The sequence below is a fragment of the Elephantulus edwardii genome, unplaced genomic scaffold, assembly GCF_000299155.1.
Source record: "Elephantulus edwardii isolate Elephantulus edwardi_28Jun2011 unplaced genomic scaffold, EleEdw1.0 scaffold00022, whole genome shotgun sequence".
Lineage (NCBI taxonomy): Eukaryota > Metazoa > Chordata > Mammalia > Macroscelidea > Macroscelididae > Elephantulus > Elephantulus edwardii.
This window is the reverse complement of record NW_006399772.1, coordinates 10,344,904-10,365,427: the sequence shown is the minus strand read 5'-3', so window position 1 is coordinate 10,365,427 and position 20,524 is coordinate 10,344,904. Positions and strand designations below refer to the sequence as shown.

The 20,524-nt window shown below is 40.1% G+C and overlaps 1 protein-coding gene across 1 annotated transcript in view; it reads right to left on the bottom strand.

The window, feature by feature from the left end:
- Positions 1–20,241, bottom strand: part of HBP1 (HMG-box transcription factor 1) — a 30,687-nt gene extending 10,446 nt beyond the window's left edge. Inside the window, exons 1-8 of the mRNA XM_006882625.1 lie at positions 20,181–20,241; positions 13,364–13,547; positions 11,221–11,449; positions 6,310–6,451; positions 5,692–5,803; positions 5,499–5,611; positions 2,204–2,360; positions 1,031–1,175 (exon numbers count right to left, since the gene is read on the bottom strand). Coding sequence (XP_006882687.1) covers positions 1,031–1,175; positions 2,204–2,360; positions 5,499–5,611; positions 5,692–5,803; positions 6,310–6,451; positions 11,221–11,449; positions 13,364–13,547; positions 20,181–20,195 — 1,097 coding nt within the window. The 5' untranslated portion in view covers positions 20,196–20,241. The remainder of the gene's footprint in view (positions 1–1,030; positions 1,176–2,203; positions 2,361–5,498; positions 5,612–5,691; positions 5,804–6,309; positions 6,452–11,220; positions 11,450–13,363; positions 13,548–20,180) is intronic.
- Between the last annotated feature and the right edge of the window lie 283 nt (positions 20,242–20,524).

The following is a 20,524-nucleotide window of genomic DNA, read 5'->3' as shown; positions in this document are numbered from 1 at the left end:
GAGATATTTCACTCAGCCTAATGTCTTCCAGGGTTATCCATTTTGAGTAATATTGCATGAGTTCCTTGTTTTTCAATGCAGTGTAGCATTCTATTGTGTGAATATACCCGAGCTTCTCTATTCATTTGTTTGTTGATGGGCACTTAGGTTGTTATAAACTATACTTTCACACTTTAGTGATTTAAAGCCATTCTAAGAGTAATTATGACACATTTTATAGTTCAACAATCACAAAATACTAAAATGTCACATGCAGCTACACAAATTTTTCATGCTTAAAAAAGGGAAAACAACCTAGAGTAAAGCCATGCAGTGAGAAATGAACTCTTTCAGACTTCCGAGGACTTAATGGCTCCTAGAGACTCAGGAGTCCACTGCTAAACCCAGCAAAATATCAATCCAAGGGCAGCAGGGAGTCAACCCTGAGAGTCAGGGCATGTGGGCTCACTCTGCCACTTAACTAGCTTTGCTATGCTTTTTTCAAATGTCAAGCTTTTACTGGTTTTATTTTTATTAGCTGTAACATATAACTAATATAACTGGTAAAATAACGAAAACACAAAGATACAGTTGGTAAATTTAATTAAGATTCCATTAACAAGTGATACTATTAAGAGACCTACAAACACACGAGAAAAACAAACTGGCCAGAATTTTTTTTTTGAGAGAATGTTGGCGTCGAACCCCTCACCTTCATTTTGTAGCACAGCTCCCTAACCATTTCGCCACTGCAGCTTTTTTTTTGGGGGGGGAGGGGGTATCACCTAAAATTAATGCATTAAATTTGTTCATAATCACATGATATAATAATGCATCTAACCAAATTCTTAGTGCTTTATAAACTTACTTAGTTTCCTAAGTGACTATTACACAAATCTCTCCACTTATTTTATTATCTAATACCTTTAATTACACATGCACTTTCCTCTAATTCTTTTAGAACTATCAACATTTTAATGACCAACCTCACGGAGCTTAAGGAGATAAAGGAGGGAAAATGATAGATTAAAAAATGTTAACCCACTATTACCTTTTAAATGTATCAAAAACACCTGAATCATCAAAATTAATGGCATCGGGGTGTCCAGGAGGTAGACATACATCTCCAATATGAACTTCACAACATGGAATGCCATGCTGTACCACAGTCAAGCTTGGATAAAATGATGACCAACCTGCAGTAAAAGTAAACACCAGTCGCACAGAGCGTGAGGGCTGAAAATAAACACTACAATTACTTACTGTACAATAAACACATCATTTTTATGTCTTTAGAAAGTTATTTCAAGTAAATCTCAAGAGATTTTCTAAAAGTCATAAATCTTTACAATAAAGCAAGAATTAGATAAATTTTAGCAATGGTAAAAGCCCTCTAAAACTAGTTGAATTTAGCACTTTATTAAGTTGCTATGTGCCTGGACCAATTCACGGCACACCTCTCCACAGATTTGCAGAAGCATAAATGACACAGTAGGAGACTGCCTATCTTTCTCCCGTGGAACAACCAGTGGATTCGAACTGCATGCTTCTGGGTTGTTAGTGCCAACTCCTTACCACTAACCCACCAGCAGTACTCTATAATCAGCACTTTCACTAATCTTCAAAAGAAAAATGGGTTGAATAGTTTCTGTTGAGCCAATTCCAAGTCCTGGTGACCCCACAGGTGACAGAACAGATTGCTACACAGGGGGTCCTTAGTCATTTTACGGAAGCAGATCACTACATTTTTCTTCCATGTTGTCACTAGACAGGCTCAAACTGCCAGACCCTAAGACTAGTAGCTGAGTACAAACAATTAGGCCATCAAAACAGCAAATTATAAGTGATGATCAATGAAACCATGAAATATTTCTCTGAAAAGGGATTCCAATTATATTTGGCAATTCTAAGCTAAAAAGGAATTGTCCAGAATATTACATTCTCCCCCCACTCCCAGAACTACACCAAGATAACAGCGAGCTCATTACAGAATGTTACGTGAATAAGACTATTTTTCATGCTGCCCAGCAAGTGGAGTTCCACTTGACAACTAAGATTCTTCAGCATCATTAAGTAGCTACTACTAGCATTTCCTACAGTAATCTCATTTTAAATCAAAGAAATTTTCTCTTTTTTTAAAGTAACCAAAGACAGAAGACATAGTGAAGGATTAAAGAAGTTTTTTTTTTAAAAAAAGTTACTACAAATTCAATTGAAGCCCTACCTTTATTTTTAACATAGAAAGGGTGGTCCAGCTTACACTCTACGGTAAGTAAACCATCTTCCACTGTACCAGGATCAAAAGTCAACTTCAGTACAGATTCGCCAAATGATACACTTTCTTCGTGTGATAGTAACTTTAGACCATCAGAACCATAGCCCTGAAAACATAGGCACAGAGGGAATAAGTTGGAAATGTACAATTTAAGATATAATGAAGTTCCTATTTAAGACTTTGTAGAAAATGTAAAAATGAGCACGGCAGGATCCTTGTCTTCAAGGAGTTTTCAACCCAGTAAGGAAAAAAGGCATGTATAAAAACAAATGTAATACAATGCAAATTGGAATAAGCACAGTAAGTATAAATAATGCTAATAAAGGAAGAGAATCATTCCAAAAGAGATGTGAAGGAGACTGAAGATTTCTTAAGTCCCAAGATTCCCATCTGAACTGGCATTTAAAAGAATGAAATTTACAAAGGCAGAAGATCACCATTTCTTGCACCAGAGCAAGACTTCCGAGCAACTTCTCTGAGGAGCACTACACATCTACTGAAAATACAAAACGAGTTCAGAGTTGGGGCAATTACAGCTGAAAAGGAAGGGCCATTTAGTAAAGAGATCTCAAAGATGTGCAAAGCATTTAAACATTCGTTTTAGAGGATATAAGGAAGTCTTAGTATCTTTTCTTAATATGATTATCAATTCTAAAATACTATCTTCAAGTATTCAATCATTTGACGATACAGAGAGAATCCCAAGTAAACAAAGCCTTATATAATGCAGCAGTGGCCCAACAAAATTAAGCTTACATGCTCAGTACTGTTGTGACGAGTCAACCAACTATGACTCAGCGAGACCCTATGAACAAGAGTTCTAAACCCTGCCCTATACTGAGGCCCTACCACCCAGTAACTGTGTCAATCCAGCTCATCTAGGGTCCTCCTCTCCTGCACTGTTCCTCCACCCTTCCAAGGAGTCTCTGAGGAGGACCGGTATATGAAATATAACTTCAAAATCCCTGCCCCCGAGGAGCAATCTGGTTTGACTCTCTCCAGGACAGACCTGTTTGTTTTCTTGGCAGTCCACAGTATGTTCAATATTCTCCAGCACCACAATGCAAAAACATCGATTCTTCTTCTGTCATCCTTAGTTACTGTCCACCTCTATGATGATTTGCAAGCAATTGTGAAGACCATCCCCTGGTTGAGGTGCTGACATCACTGCCAGACTTTCCCTAAGTAACTCGTCTTATGATTTCCTGACTGCTGGTGCCAAGAGCGTTGACCGTGGATTTGAGGAGGATCAAAATGCTAAATCGCAGTATCTCCTCCATCTATCATGCTGCTGCCAATTGGCCTAGTGGTGAGAATCTGTTTTCATAATGTTGAGATGCAATCCATATTGGAGACTGCAGTCCTTGACCTTCTGCAGCAAACTTCTCAGTTTAGGCAAGCAAGGTTGTGTCATCTGCATACATTAACACAGGCTGCTGATGAGAGTTTCTCCAATCCTGATGCCATATTTCTCTTTATGAAGTCCCGCCTCCTAAAGAATCTGTTCTGCCTATCCCTAATGAACTTTTATTGATTTTGAACCATGTAGCAACTCCTTGCTTTGTTCTGATGGCTTCTTCCTGACCTGAGTACAGGTTTCGCATTAGCAAATCAAGTGTTCTGGGATTCTTATCTTCTGTTAGCCACAATTTCTTATGATCTACATAGTCAATAAGAAAATAGATATTCTTGTGGTACGCTCTGCTTTCAGCCAAGATCCAGATCCATCTGACATTGGGAATGATATCCCTAGTGCCTCTCCTAAACCCAGCTTTTATTTCTGGCAGTTTTTGTCAGTGTTCTGTTCTAGCTGTTTTGGGATAATCACCTACAAAATTTGCTTGCATGTGATATTATTCGATAATTTCCACACTTTGGTGGATCACCTTTGTTTAGGAATAGGTATAAATAAATATGGATCTCTTCCCTCAGTCGGCCAGGTAGCTCAATACAAGTCTCTGAATACATAAACATGAACAAGATCCTAGCATCAGAAGCCAAAAGAATAAAGACAAACATTCTAACAAGTAGTGTAATGTCCATTATAAAACTAGAGCTTGAATAAAGTAATAAATGAATGCCTAAAAATCTTTATGGGACTCGAATGGGTCAACTAAAGGGAGGAAGAAGGCAAGTGTAATGCAATTCTATTGTACTGACGCCAGGAATCAACGACAGTAACATCTTTAAATGAACAGGGAAAGGCTAGCCAGGACAGGCAAGAAAAAAGTGAGCCTAGTTTAGGCCATACTAAGCAAAATCTTAAGTGGTAAAAATTCACACAGAGATGATTAGCACCCTATTGATCATGTGCAGGTACGGGGTGTAGACATATATAAAATAAAGGATCGTGTAATTCTGAGAAAGCAGCCCTGGTGGTATAAAACCATATGGCTGGCAGCTTGAAACCACCTAACCACCTCAAGAGAAAAGATCTGGCACTCAATCACCAAAAAGATCAGTCTGGGAAATCCTACGGAGCATTTCTATCCTAACACACTGGATCACACTCAAACAGCATCAACTCAACGGCACCTCACGGCACAATTCTAAGAAATACAGTAGTTAAAATTAATCCAATCCAATGTAAAAGATCAGGAAGCCAACACTACCCTATCGAAGGACAGCACAGAACTACCTTCTGGAAGGGCTGGCAGGAAGGTTCCGGTTTCTCTAGAAAAAGCACTTCAGTAAGTCTTTCTCTAGCACCTCTACAGAGGTGCTGCTAACACCATGGCAGAGAAGAGCTGAAGATGATTAAATAGCAAAGGCAGACAAGCAACCAGGCCAGCAAAAAGAAAAAAAAAAAAAATTAAAAAGGTGAATTACTGGAAACCTTAAGTCTCTGTAAACTTTCATTAAAATGAATTATTAAGAGGACAACAACAACAACAACAAAAAAGCAGAACTATTAAATGGTGAAGAGGGCTCTGCCATGCTACACAAACCAAGGGAAGAGGATTTCACGAACTAACCCGCTATGTCAAATGTTGAAGAGGTCAAATAAAGTCTCTGGGCCTAGAAATAAGAAGAAAGCTTTTATCTTATTAGAATGAACTTTGAGACAATTTTAGGAGAAAGGTAAAGGTTCCTCTCCACCAAGTTGGGCAACAAGGGACAGATGAATCCACCACCTGAAATACTGCACACTGTTTAAATATAAAAGTGAATGGAGACTAGAAGTACAGGTTAACAGTCACTTCAGGTTTCTTTTCAAAAGACTGCCAAAGAATTTTCAATTTACCTTGTGAGTGCCGATTTGGAGCTCTTCCTCATTGTCACAGCCCTCAGTTCTGGCAAAATCTTCAACATCCTGCCACTCCTTATTACTTCCCTTGTGAAAGCACAGTCGTGTGCCTAAAATTTAGGTAGAAGATAAATGTTAAATGTTACCTAGTGAGTGACACTAAGAGGTGGGGGAAAAGAATTTTTTTTACCTTTTAAAAAACAGTGCCAAACAGTAGAAGGCCAGGAATTGCACCATCCCAAATCATCATCATCTGAAAGGGAGGACATGCAGAAAATGCCAGATTCTGACTCACTATTTGCCTAGGGAAAAGAAAAATGCAAACAGTTTTATTTTCAATTAACATACCTTCTTTTTACCTTAGCGGGTAACTCAAGTCACTCTAAGCATAGGGGGAAATAATGAAATCTTCAAAATCGAAAGGTTATTACAGTTTTAAATGTATGTTTCCATTTTCAGGGTTCTAGAGGTTTTTTAACTCTAATACTTAAAATCTAAATTCTGAACAATGAGGCATACTATTTTCCATCTGTATGATGGTATAGTGGTAAGAAACTGTACTGCCACCCAGAAAGTATGCAGTTCAAAACCACCACAGCTGCTCTGTGACAGAAAGATAGGCAGTATCCTCCCGTGTGTTTTACTACCTCTGAAAACTCCCTGGAGGGTCATCAGTCATGAGTCAGTTCTGACTTGATGGCAAGTAACAACAAAAATAAGCTTCAAAACAATTTCTCAGAGAGGGAAAATTAATTTCTTTCACGTGTTATACAAACTCTGTTAAGTTTAACCTGATGGATCAACTTACTCTTTCATGTCGGACTGGTGTTTCTTCCTTCCAGTGGTGATGAGGGAAGGCTGGTTCACTCTTGGAAGAGGACGACGCTGGTGGAGGACGTGCGTAGGAATGTAAACTTTTGCTAGTCGCGATGATGTGTACAGGAGATGATCTAAAGTAAAGCAGTAACTTTAATCATAAAGCAAGGGTTTTAAAAAGAATATTCAAAATGCCAAAGTTACATGTAAGATTTATCAACAATCTGCGTTATGCGGATGACACAACCCTGCTTGCTGAAACTGAGGAGGACCTGAAGCACCTGCTGCAGAGTGTCAAGGACTGTAGCCTGCAATATGGATTGAGGCTCAATGTCAAGAAGACAAAGATTCTCACCACTGGACCAATCGGCAGCATCAGGATGGATGGTGAAGAGATTGAGATTGTACACAGCTTTAGTTTGCTTGGCTCCATAGTCAACAGTCTTGGCACCAGCAGCCAGGAAATTAAAAGGCGCATTGCCATGGGAAAGTCTGCTGTTAGGGACCTCTCCAAAGTGCTGAAGAGCAGTGGTGCCTCTCTGGAGACTAAGGTGCGTCTGATACAGGCCATAGTCTTCGCAATCACCTGTTATGCATCAGAGAGTTGGACAATGACCAAGGAGGATAGAAGGAGAACTGATGCCTTTGAGCTGTGGTGCTGGAGAAGAGTACTGAGAATACCATGGACTGCTAGGAAAACAAATAGATTTGTCCTGGAGAGGGTTAAACCGGGTGGCTCCTTGGAGGCAAAGATTCTGAGGCTCCGTCTAACTTACTTCGGACATGTAGTGAGGAGAGACCGGTCCTTGGAGAGGGACATCATGCCTGGGAGGGTGGAGGGACGGCGCAGGAGAGGAAGGCCCTCTATGAGGTGGATTGATTCAGTGACTGGGATAATTGGGATGGGAGTGTCAGAGACAGTGCGATTGGCACAGGACAGAGCAGAGTTTAGGGCTGTTGTACATAGGGTCGCTATGAGTCGCAGGCGACTCGACGGCACATAACAACAACAACATATGTAAGATAAATAGTACATGAGACAGCACATTTAAGGAACATGTTGTCCCTTACACACCTTACCTAAATTCTCTTCATAATTTTTTTTTATTTTATTATTTTTTGTGTGTACCATCAAATCGGATCTGACTGGTACAGGGGGAGATTGCCCCTCCTTCTCCAGCACAGCATCTGGTGGATTTCAACCGCGTACCTCTGGGATTGCAGGGCAATCTCTTGATAAATTTTTAAATACCATTTTTCCACATGTGACCAAGTAGTTTAAATTACTAAATACTTTTTAGCTGTGAGGCTGAACACTGTGACACTGATGTGTCAAATGCGTTAATGGCTGGTTACCCAAAGCGGACAGAGTGGGGTGGAGCTCCCCAATGAAAACAAGCTTGGAAGGAGGAGTGGCATCCACTTCTATAACAGCTTGCCTCGGAAACCCTATGAACCTGGAGAGAGGAAGAAAGACACCCACGCATCGAGGACTCTCCTTCACAGGGTCGCTATGAGTCACCTGCGACTCGACGGCACTTAACAACAATAACATCAACAGAGAGAGATCAGCTGTCCCAGTGGACAGAAAGCGATGCTACCAAGCCAAAGGTGGGTGACTTAATCCGCGGCCCCCGGGCCTGTCTTTCATTGTTTTTGTTCAGACATTCCTCTAGGTCTTATAACCCTGGTACAAGTTACCGTACCAAAGTCACTTGTGGGTGCTGTGAGGCTGAACACTGTGACACTGATGTGTCAAACGCATTAATGGTTGGTTACTCAATGCGAACAGAGAGTGGGGTGGAGCTCCCCAATTAAAACAAGCTTGGAAGGAGGAGTGACATCCACTTCTCTAACAGGTTGCCTCCGGAAACCCTATGAACCTGGAGAGGATGAAAGGCACCCAAGTTTCGAGGACTCTCTTTCATAGGGTCGCTATGAGTCGCCTGTGACTCGATGGCACTTAACAACAACAACTTTTCATTTATTCCATCTGTTCTTAATAAATACACAAAATGTGCGCTTTTTCATCCATGTGAGAAAATGCCTCTGTGGAGGGCTAATCACTTTATTTCTTCTACTTTTATGTACTTAAATCAGTCATATCTAAACTTAATGTGGACAGCTTTGGTGGCCTAGTGGCAAGAAGCTGTGCTGAAATCCTGAAGGCACGCGATTCGAGGCCACCAGCTGCTCCACAGGAGAAGGATGGGCAACCTCCTCCCATGCAATTAACTGCCTCTGAAACCTGCGAGAGGGTCAGCTATGGTCAGTTCCAAGTTGACGGACACAACAAGCAGCTTCATGTAGGAGTTCTGGAGGCACAGTGAAGCAGCGTGCTGCTACCAACCAGTTAATTCCACAGAACAAAGACACAGCCAACCACAAAGATGACAATCTAAAAACCTCCATTCTCCTCATAAGACCCTTTATCAGGTAGTGAAGTACAGGGATCTGAGCAAAGTATTTAAATCCTTTCCTCACGGATAGATCAGACACTCGTGGAAGGGATGGTAGGGAGCCTATCAATGGTGGACTGGCTGACTCGGGAGCTTAGAAAACAATTAACACCAAGGTCTAGGAGAAAAAGCCACCTCAAGCCCACAAACTCTGGGATGTCAAATAGGAACGTGGTCATTAACCTCCTACTCTCTAACCGTTCAAGACAATGAGGAGCAGCTTTTACATTCTTCTCTAATTTACTTGGACATTTTATTAGCCTATCAATTTTATCAACGTTAAGATTTTTCTCATACTACTGCAGAAATAATTTTTCAATGTGTATTTACGAAATTGAGACTTTGCTCTCATTTTACTTCTTAAAAAGCTTCTCAAAGCTTTTATCAAATATTTTACCATATTTCCTAATCAATATTAGATTTTATATTTTATGCTGAATGTTTCAACTTCATCCTTTGTTTTCCTTTTATTAAGCAAATTGCTCAAATTTTCTTAAGTTTCCCTCTAATAAAATAAAGTTTCTCAGTTCCTTTTGTTTAACATTTTAAAAAATAGCAGTTAACAGTGCAATTTTCTTACATGGTCTATAAGTTCTGTAAAAGTAACAAGCTAAGTGGGTCTAAATCACCCACAGTAACACTTTTTCAATCTCCACCTATACAGGTATAAATTTTACCTGTCCTCAACTGCAGTTACAACTTCATGCATCCAAAACCTGACATAGTTTCACATTCTACAAAAAGACGCATGAACAACCATTGATAAGAGTCAGAAGTCACACAAGATAGCAGAGTCGACTGTTAGTCTCACTCTCTAGAAAAAGTCGGAAGCACAGAAAATCTGCAGACCATACTCTCTTTTACTTCTGTTATTTCTATTTATTTTCTTCTCAAGTGCTTACTTAATATTCCAAAACTATTAATAATTTCATGGCATGGCTATGAAAAACAAATTTCTGAACTAGAAATAAACGGATGGGGACAGTCTAATAAATACTCTGTACTACGATGTTAAGTAATCAATTTCTAACTTTGTGACTATTATGGTCCCAGGGAGAACTGAGAACTGGTACTAAAAATTAAAAAGTACTCTGAAAAGTAAGTTTTCTTTCCTGCAGAATTATTTTCATACAGAATTAAACTACAGGCAACCAAATTGAATTTATTCTAATTTAATACAGATATCCTTCTGAAGAGAAGAAAGAACATTGTATGGTGGACTGCAGAAAACAGGGTTTCAAGGCTAGAAAGTCTATTATAAAGAATTATATAAACCTTCAGACGCTAACAAAATTTACAGTTTACTCATATCACCAAACATTCACTATGGTCTATCATTTTTCTATCTAAACAGTGCAAGTGCAAATCTGAGCATTTTCTCTCCTATAAGCCATCATGTTTATTCCCATCTTTTAATAATTTAGAGATAATTAAAATTTATTCACTTAAGTCTCTAGAAGCTTCCACAAATTTTCTTTATTTGTGGTCTATGTATAAAGAACAGTAGTTTTTACCAATAGAAGTCCACTTGTACCAGTTCAAGATTTCAATATTAGCAAATTTTTGCACTAGCAAATAGGAAAATAGTATATACCTATAATCCACTTTCTAAACAATATGCCTCCGGAAATTCTATGAACTTTGATAAGTGTCAATAATTGTAGAGGGGCTTCAGGCCTTTTGTTCATGGGTCACTATGAGTCATGCTCTACTCAAAGGCAATCAACAACAACAAACAAAAGCCTAGATGAAAAAGAACCAAAAGTCAAGGTTGATTAAAAAAAGTTTACAGCACACACTTTTCTCAAAATAAACAGCTTTGCAAACTTTAGCGGGCACTTCTAGTCTATGTTACTTGCAAACTTTAGCGGGCACTTCTAGTCTATGTTACTGGGCTGTTAATAGTTGAAATTAGCTGGATGGCAGTAGGCCTGTAACGTATTTGTAAATATTCTTGATGCTGCTAAGATCTTATTTTAATTATTATTTTTTTGAGTGTGTACCATCAAATCGGATCTGACAGGTACAGGAGGAGATTGTCCTGCCTTCTCCAGCAGAGCATCTGGTGGATTTGAATCGCGTACCTCTGAGATTTCAGTGCAGCTTCTTGCCACTAGGCCACCAGAGCTCCCTAAGATCTCTTTATTACCTTTACTTATCATCTAAGTGTGAAATCCTAACTCTAAATGATCTTTATAAGACAAAGGAGCCAAGTTTAGTAACTTTTTAGGTTTAATATACAATTTAAATAAACCACTCATTATATAGGGACTCTGGTGGTACAGCCACTGTGCTCAACTTCTGAAAAATCCCTAAGAGTCAGCAATGCATCAGTCCTGACTCCACAGTTATGAGGAAAAGCAGTAGTACCCATTGAAAATTAGACATTATGGAACAGGTTTTTTTAAATGGCAAATATTCTTAATATAATGAATGCTTTTTACCTGTTGTAAAATGAGCACTGCATAAGTGGACTCTGTGGACTAGTAGCAATATTTGCTAATTCTGTCAGCCAATCCACCTCATTTTCACTGTAAGTATTTTCTGATATGTCTGAGGTATTCTGGTTCCAAGATGCTCTTGGGTATTCTTGATGTGAAACATCTGAACTTAGCTGGAATATGGCAGATTGGGCAGGGTCACTTTGAACAGCTTGAAGTTCAGGAAGGTCATCTGTAAATTGAAACCACCAAAATTATAAAGAGGAAAATGACTGGATATAGGAATCAATATTATAATAAATATAATACTATAATATCAGTTAGAATGTAAATCTTCAAAATTAGTTACTTTTATGGAAAGAAAAATCACAAAATCAAATGCAAAATGGTTTCAGGAATGAAATATGTTTTAATCTTTAAAACAAGAACTTTTAAGAGTCAACAGAGCTTGATGAAGAGTCAACCCAAAGAATACCAATGTAATGACTTCACTACCTTACACATGTAATTACCACAACTGTTCACAGCCTGGCTTGTTGTGTCTTTTCTGAGTTTCTGTTATTTCTACTTTGGGGGAAAGAGTCATTATCCTTCCTCTGATTATCCTAAGAAAGACTGAATTCTAAAAAAAAAAAAACAACCCTTATTTTTCAAAAGGATAAAGAGTGGTATCTTGCAAGCCTTTGAAAAAATTTCTCTATGAAACATGTATAAACTATATACTGAGTCTCTTCAATATATAGGTCAAGAAAAATTCTAGGAATTCTCTTAAAATGTCTCCATAAATGTAAATACAACTTATATCCATACACATACATACACATACACACACACACACACACACACACACACACACACACACCCCCCCCTACTAAAACAGAAATGTCTTATTCAGGATGTACATTTATGAAACTGAATGGAAGGTAATCCCTAGCAAAGTACAGTCAAAGAGTTCTAAAACATCAGAGTAATTTAAAACAACAAAAAATACTCTTGTCACTAATTCCAACACAGTCACCTGCCTCACAGGGATTCCAAGACTGTCAATCTTTGTAGAAGCAGACTGTCATATGTGCCTCCAAAAGAGTGGCTGCCAGGTTTGACTTGCCACTAGCAAATTCTCAGCCCTGGTAGGGTAACTCTCCCTTTTCCACTATCCTTTCTTTTTCCATCATTTTCTTATTTATTATAAAAGGGTCATGTCTGTCTGGACATGAATTACTTTTTAACTGAAATCATATAGAGAAGGGAAGTATGATGCTTCTGACCCTCTTGGGCTCTAAATTCCCGATTTGCTCCTGAAACCTAAAGTATGAAGGTGGAGGACGAACTACTCGATTACAACAGTGCTCCATGCTCAAAAGCAACCACTGCCCAATGAGTAAGAGTCCAAGAGATCATTAGCATTCAAACAGGTTATGTTGTAAGATTTCAGACAACTCCAAATATCCAACCACTACTCAATAAGGTCCATTCCATAATTTTTTTTAAAAAAATAGTCATATATACTTCTCAGAATCTATAGAAAAAGTAAAACAAGACATTAAATGGGATAAAGTCAAACTGAAAAGCTGAGCAACAGATCAAGAGTTAACCATTAGCCGTATGATTTATTTGTAAATATTAGCTTCAAAACACTGCAATTCAAAATTATACCTGAAAAATCTCCACATTTCTATGTATCACATGCCTCTGGAGAAGCTCAGAAGTATGTCACATAGATTTGAAGGAACTCCAAACAGCAGGAACCACAAGTGTCACTGTCAGATCCTCAAATTCCAAGAGTTCACTTTAACTTCCTCAACACACCAGCAGCCCAGCCACAAAGGGTGGTCAAGCATAATTTACTGAGCTCAGTAGAAGGATGTTTGAGAAGTACTACCTTTTGAAAATTCACAGAGTTTTCCCAAAAGTATTTAATGATTCAATCTTTCCCCACAAATTTAACAGCTGAGTCATTTTAAGATGAGAATCTACATGATGAAAAAGCCCAAATGCAGGCTGTTTTTATGTAAAAGCAGGAACAAAGGAAAATTACTTTTAGACAGAAACCTATTTTTCAGGTCAAGGTAGATGGAGGAACTGACTAAACATGAAAATTAACGTGAACCTTCGTAAAAGTTTAAAATAGTCGTGATTTGTTTACCGAGCTCCATGTGCTCGTCACAGGAGTTGTATCCAGGTGAGGATGGCAAATTCTCATTACACTGCAGCAACTCCAAGGAGTCGTTAAGTCCTGACGATCTCTTATCCATTACCAGCAGAAGCTTCTGGACTGCATTAGGCATCTGATTTGTCTTCACTTCCCACACCATGTTATGGTGCTCCGACTGAAAAATAATAAACACAGAAAAAAAGGCAAGTAATGGGATTTTTTACATTAACTTAATAAACCAGACACAATAATAAACCAGACTCTTTAATTCAGTCCCAGATTCCAGGTTCAAATCCTCTGAATTCTTTTATACCAGGTAAAACTCTCTTGTGTCTCTACCTACAATTGTGTTGACGACACTAAATTACATCTGTACGTCAAAAGATTTATAAAAAGTAATTTATAAGTCTTTTCTTCTAAAGCATAAAAGCAGTTACTTATTTCTTTTTTAATCGAGTAACTCTTCTGAGACACAATTGTTAAAAAAAATTTCTTTTAATTTGGACGTTATTTAATACCCACAATATAAATCCCCTTTTCAAGTTGTAATGTTGGAACCTCATGATAAACCAGTTATCACTGCTATCACAGAACCTACACTACAATGGAAAGTGAGAACTACCAAAACCAAACCTGAGATCAAGATGATCCCCACTCACAGCAAGCTTCTACAGGGCTTCTAAACTGAGTTTTTAGGGGAAATGCTGCCCATTTTTAGGGGATATTTCTCCCTCAGCACAGCTGATCTACCTGCAGACCTTTCCGTCTGCAGCCCAACACATTACACCACTAGAGCTCTTTCTAATTCTACAAGACAACCTGACTAGTAATGTATTAAAAAAAGGAAGATAAATCTGAAAGAAACTCCCATGAGCAGATTCACAGTAAACAAAGAATCAAGCCAGATCGAGAAAATACAGAATTCATATACTGAGAAGGCAGGGCAGCCTTTCAAGTAGTGTGGAAACTGGTTCTCAGCTGAAAAATAAGACTTCTGAACATAGTTTGGGGAAAATAGGATCTTTTTAAGTAGACAAAAGCACAGACTTTGAAATGAAGCTGCCTAAATGCACATCTTTGGGAACTCTGGTGGTCTAGTGGTAAAGAGTTATGTTGCCAACCCTAAGGCACACAGTTCAAATATACCAGCTGCTCCATGGCAAAAAAAGTAATCTCCTCATGTGAAATTTACAGCCTCTGAAAACTCACTGGAAGGTCAGCCTCGAGTCGGTCCAGACTGCACAGCGCCTAACAACAAAAAATGTCTATCTCAGATTTGCCATTAAGTAGGTATGTGCCCCAGACAATTAATTTAAAAGCTTTATGTCTTTATACAATGACACTAATAAAAGCCCCTAACTCACAGGGTCACTATGAGTCACAAGCAACTCAACGGCACAGAACAACAACAACAAGTCATAAACTGCTGTCAAAAGTCTAAAAAAGGAAGCTTAAAATAATGCTGAACATACAGTAAAACTGACACTGGACGTTATCTGCAATGATTAAGACACTTGGACATCTTTAACAAATATTTAAGAGATCTGTTGTTGTTAGGTGCCTTCGAGTCAAGTACAACCCTATGAATAAAAGACCTGAACCAACACACTTTCCGACACACAAGAGCCCACTGCAGCAGTAACCATATCAATCCATCTAGGCAGTTAAAGGGGGAAAATGTTATAAGCTCATATTCCCAATTCTGCCTATGTAAGCTACCTGCCCCCAGTTCTCTTAAGTTTTGTAAGAGCTGTCATAAGATAAAGGTAACTGGTAGGACCAACGCAGATATTTATTAAACTCATAAAACAGGAAAAAACTAGATGTTCTACGTAATTTCTTTAGGTAAATTAACACTTTGTTGTTTTTGTTGCTTGCCGTCAATTCGAGCTTGACTCAGCAACCCTATCAACAAAAGGCCTGAATCCTTTCTATAACTATCGACATTTATCAAAGTTCATAGTTTTCATAGGCACATTGTTTAGGAAGTGGATGCCACCACTCCTGCTTCCAATTAACACTTTAGAGAAGCGATTTTAACTATTTCCACATACATCTGTCCTCACTTTAAGTACTGAAAGGAAACAACAATAAAGCCATTGCCATGGAGTCCATTCTGACTCACACATCAACTCTACGCCAGGACCTCATTGTCCCACAGCCTCCTCATGTTTTAAGCATTCCACTGACTCACTGCCATCAAGGTGATTCCAGCGACCCTCCACCTGGTTTCCAAGCCTATAAATCTTTATGAGAAAGACTGTCCATCTTTCTCCTACAGAGCAGCTGGTAATCACTGACCTTCATCAGCTGAGCTCCTTAGTATACAGAAAGAACATAAATCTTTCATAATAATCCAAAATGTAGAGTGACAATTTACAGAGGCAACCACAAGTGCAATCTGAAAATGGAAAAAGTAGCATTTTACCACGAGTATGCAATTCAGACATCACACTAAGCATGTATACACCTCAGCATTATCCTCTGTGTATGAAACAGCCCTGTGCTCCTGCTCCACACGTGGAGAGGTAGAGTTTGTCCTGCCCCTCGCCTCACTCTGCAGAGCTCTTTGGTTTTCTCATTCTCCCTAGATATATTTTTCCTATAATGGACTGCACAATGTCCTCAACTCCACAATTTACAAGAGTGGCCTAGTGGTTAAAGAGTTGCTCTGCCAATCCAAAAGCAAGTGGTTCAAATCTACCAGCTGTTCCAAAAGAAAAGAGGCACAATCTCTTCCCATGTGATTTGGTCTGAGAACAATGAGTTGGGTATTTCCGGGGGTATAGTCCATAGGGAGTTGTGTTAACTCAAAGACTGTGCTGCTTTGGGGGTTCAATTCCACCAGCAGTTCCAAGGCGCTATAAAACCTTTGAAAACCTGATGAAAGGCCAGCTATGAATTGGTTCCAACTCAATGGCAATGAAAATAATAGGGTGGTTTGTTGTCTGTTTCACCTCCTGATGCCCAAGGTTAGCAAAAGTCTAGTTGTGCTAACAGAGGTTTTCCTACTATACACTTAGTATACAGTATGAGAGTTGAAGCAGGAGTGGCATCCACTTCCTAGTAACATGCCTCTGGAAACGATGAACTTTGAGAAGGGATAGTTATAGAAAGGTTTCAGGTCTTTTGTTTATAAGGTTGCTGTGAGTGGTGCTCGGAAGACCGCAGTTAACAACATGAGAGTCTAGACTTAGGTCAAACTATAGAGTCTCTGAACTCAGGGAACGTTTACTTATCTCTCAGGTTTCTATTGAGAATGAACTAGTATGTACAGAAATAAATTCAAAAGTATATATAAATGCAGTTTTCTGCATCACTTAAGCTTTGATCTAATAAGGAATATTTGAAGAGCCCTTACTCAGAAACACTCCCCCACATATAGTATACCAATTAGATAATTTTGATTAACAAGGCCCTCTTTCAACTATCTCCTGGTAGAGCTAACCCTATTGTTCATTCACGCACTTGTATACTGCTTTAACATAGGATTCAACACAGCCTTCCTTGTTTTAGTTAAGTACACGTGTCATGTCTTTTCCACATGTGATTCTCGAAAGGGAAGAGTATTCAGTTGGCTTTACTTTGAAATGTCATGTTCCATATTACAAATCTGTACCAACTGCGGATGGGAAGGCTCTACTAATGTTACAAAAACTTTATAAGCAAATAAAATCTTTTAAAAAGATAGGAGAGGAAAACAGGAACAGATCCAACAAAGTCTCAGTAAACAACAAAGAAGTAAAATCACTGCTTTTAAATTAGCGGCAGTGCTTAACCACTGTGCCACCAGGACTCCTAAACAAGTTCTTCCTCATTTCACACTGATAAGAAATTGATTGCAAAGCACTTCTTTAAAGCATTCCTCTATTTTATCATCCAATTCTGCCCAAACTAGACTCCCTGCCTAGTTTAGACAATCCACTGGCATCAAACAGATTCTGACTCATAATGCCTTGACTATGGAGCAGAGCAGATTAGCCTAAAGGTTTCGAAGGCTGTAAATTTTCATGGAAGCAGGGTGACCCATTTCTTTCCAATGGAGCAGCTGGAGAATTCAAGTCATTATCAACTAGCAACTTATACCTTAAAATTATTTGGCCACCAGGGCTCTTTCACATTTAAATCAATTCCTGTTATTTTCCTAATGCTCTGACAGGAAAACCTGACAATGAGGAGAACATAATCCCAATGACATACTACAAGACCATTTACTAACCTTTTTAGGGTACTGCCAATCAAAAGAAGATTTAAGATAAATAAGGGGGAAAAGAAATATGTGAAATGATCTGAAAATGTACACATGCAAATAAACATGATAGGTTTTCTCAAGTAAAAATGTCACACTACCTACAGTAACATCTCAGGAAATGTTTTAAAAGTAGTACCACTAACTTATAAAAATTTCAATCATATTAGAGAAAATTATTTTTCTATTCTTTTACTAGAAAAATATAAACTGTGGTTATATAAAATATAAACTGTGGTTATATAAAGCACCCAAGTGTGTTCAGATCAAGTTATAAAGAAATAAGTATACTGCCCATGTGTTAGGCAGTCAAGGAGTACTCCATAGTGTTATTTTTATATAATTTTATGATACACACAGTATTTATCCATTTTTTAAAATTTTTTAATTGGTTATGATTTGTTATCCTAAGTAAAATTTCACTTTTGTACACAGAGGTTAATATATTAAAATATCAAGGAGAGTTTCATAATTAATAAAGTAATTTCTTATAATTTTTAGGGGAAAAAAAAACCACAAAACACAACAAACCTCAAACTGATATTTTAATTTCAAACAAATACAAAAGATCAGCTTGCAATTCTCCCAGGAAAAAACCAGCGGGGTCTAATAGTTTATTCATTTCGCCAGTCCATGCCATATGTACCTGGTGCTTTGCTGGGCACTTGAATAGCAAGGAAAAAGTTTAAAGATAAAACCTACGAAAGGAGACAACCCTTAAATTGACAGCACCACGTGTAAAATCTGAGAAGTACGTAGTACAGAGACTGTGGAAGACACCTGTGTGCAAAATCCTAGGAAAGAGTAATCCTTCGGCTAATTAATGTGTGTACATAGGATTCCAAGTAGTAAACAAAGGGTCTAGTACTCAAGGGAAAAGAAAAGTAATCAGGTTATGAAATGAAAAAATCAGAATGAAACTAAGTTTTCATTCTATAATTAGTCAATTCTGAAGAAAACGCATTATTATTTTAATGCAAAGTGGTTGCAGAGTTTCCTGGTATACAGTAGCTCAAAAACTCAAAGGAGCGAGTGTAATTCGTTTGAAAAGCGTTCCTATGTTCTTAAAAGTTCTCAAATATTGCCCATCCAGCAAAAAAGTGAGCACTTTGACAGAGGAAAATAGACGACAGTAACACTCTTGTTCGCAAAAGACAAGGGGGGGGGGTGTGAACATCAAAGCCCTAAGACCAAATACATAAAGAAGACAAAAGGTTTAAAAAGCGTTACCAACAGACAAAGGGAACAGTTAAGGATTTCAAAATGCGAAACTCTTTGATTCTCAAAACTTAAACTTCAAAACTATTGTTAGGAGTTATGTGTTGCTGCTTTTAGGGAGAAATAAAAGCGCTTCATCGCTTCCCTGGATAATTACCTTTTACCCTCCTCCCGTACTGGCATCAGTGTCACCCTAAGCTAAAAAATGGTGAGTACTGCTTTGGTGTCAGCGCTCCTTTGAACAAACGATTCTTGCGGAAAACTCCCTACGAATGAACTCCTGGCTGCGCAGCGCGCAAACAGGGAGGGCGAAATCCCCTAGACTGCAGACAGCGCTTGTAGAACATACAAACACCGCCCAGCCAGCGGATACCCACTTCGCCCGGGTTCTTTTTTGTTTTGTTTCAATCGGCCTGGGGCAGCCTCATAGGTTGGAAGGCGGAGACTGGGATCGTCTGCCAAGCCTCCTCCGTCGGTCACACAGAGGCAGGGCCGCCAAGTCCATCCCCCACCTCTTTCGCCATTCATTGCACTCCCCTCCCCTCCCCCCATCATGTGACCGCAGCCTGGACTCCAGGCTTGTTTTTCCCCTCGGTTCAGCCCCAGCGCGCAGGCGCGTCAGAGCCCATTCATTCGAACTGCGTAACAATGAGCCCCGGGGCCCAGCGGATTCGCGAGCTCCCCAGCCCGACCCGGGCCCCTCTCGGCCCACAAGGAGGCGGCGCCTCACTGGCATCCCCTACCCCTGGCCGGCCCCCCACTCCACGCCAGCCTCCGACCCTCCGCCCACACGCGAGGAGTTGAAGTCAAACTTTCCTGGGCAGTCCCGGCGCGGCGCCGACCCCTTCCCCCGCCCCAGCCCGTCCAGTCCCCGCAGCCTGCTCGGCCACCCACCGCGCGACCCAGTCCCAAGCGCGATCCCGGCCCGAACTCCACCCAGCCCCTGCCCCCGAGACCCTCTTACGTTGCCCCGGCTTCGAAGCCCAGGTGAGCACGGGGAAGGCGCCGGTGCCGTGGGTTCACGGCGGGCAGTTGGGGGACGACTAACTGGTCCCCGGGCGGAGATGGCCCTTCGAGGGGAAGAAGGAAAGCAGCCCCGAGTTCCCTCGGCTGCCCGATCCCCCAGGGCTCCAGCCCCTCCCTTCCCCACCCCCACCCCTTTCCGAACTGAAAGACAACAAATACGCCGCTGAGTGCAGTCAGCCCCGGCGCGGGCCGTCCTGACCGCGACAACACCACCAGTAGTTCGTGTACCCCCCGATTAACTAACGCTGGCCTCCCTGGTGCGCGTTCCTGCTCCCGCGGCCGCTCTTACTCCTCAACCGAAACTTTCCCACTTACCAAACCCGTCGCCATTACCAAGTCTTTCAAGCTTCGTCTTCCCCCTCCCCTCCAACCCCCGGGGGTTGAGCCGCCTCCCAGCTCTTTCACTCTCTTATTGGTCTGAAGGACTGCCATTCCACTATTCCCCTTTTCCATTGGGTGAGCCTGTGGACGGTCTGGAGGGGCGGGCTTGTATTGACTTTTGTGTTGTGTTTATTGGAGAAGATGGTGTGTCCATCACTAGAGGGAGCGATTCGGATTGGGTTACTAGCTAGACTCCAGGGACTCAAGCCAAACTTTGCACACGAAATGAGTTATGGGTTCGTAGTTCCAGCCCTGCCTCACTTATGGGAAACTGCGGG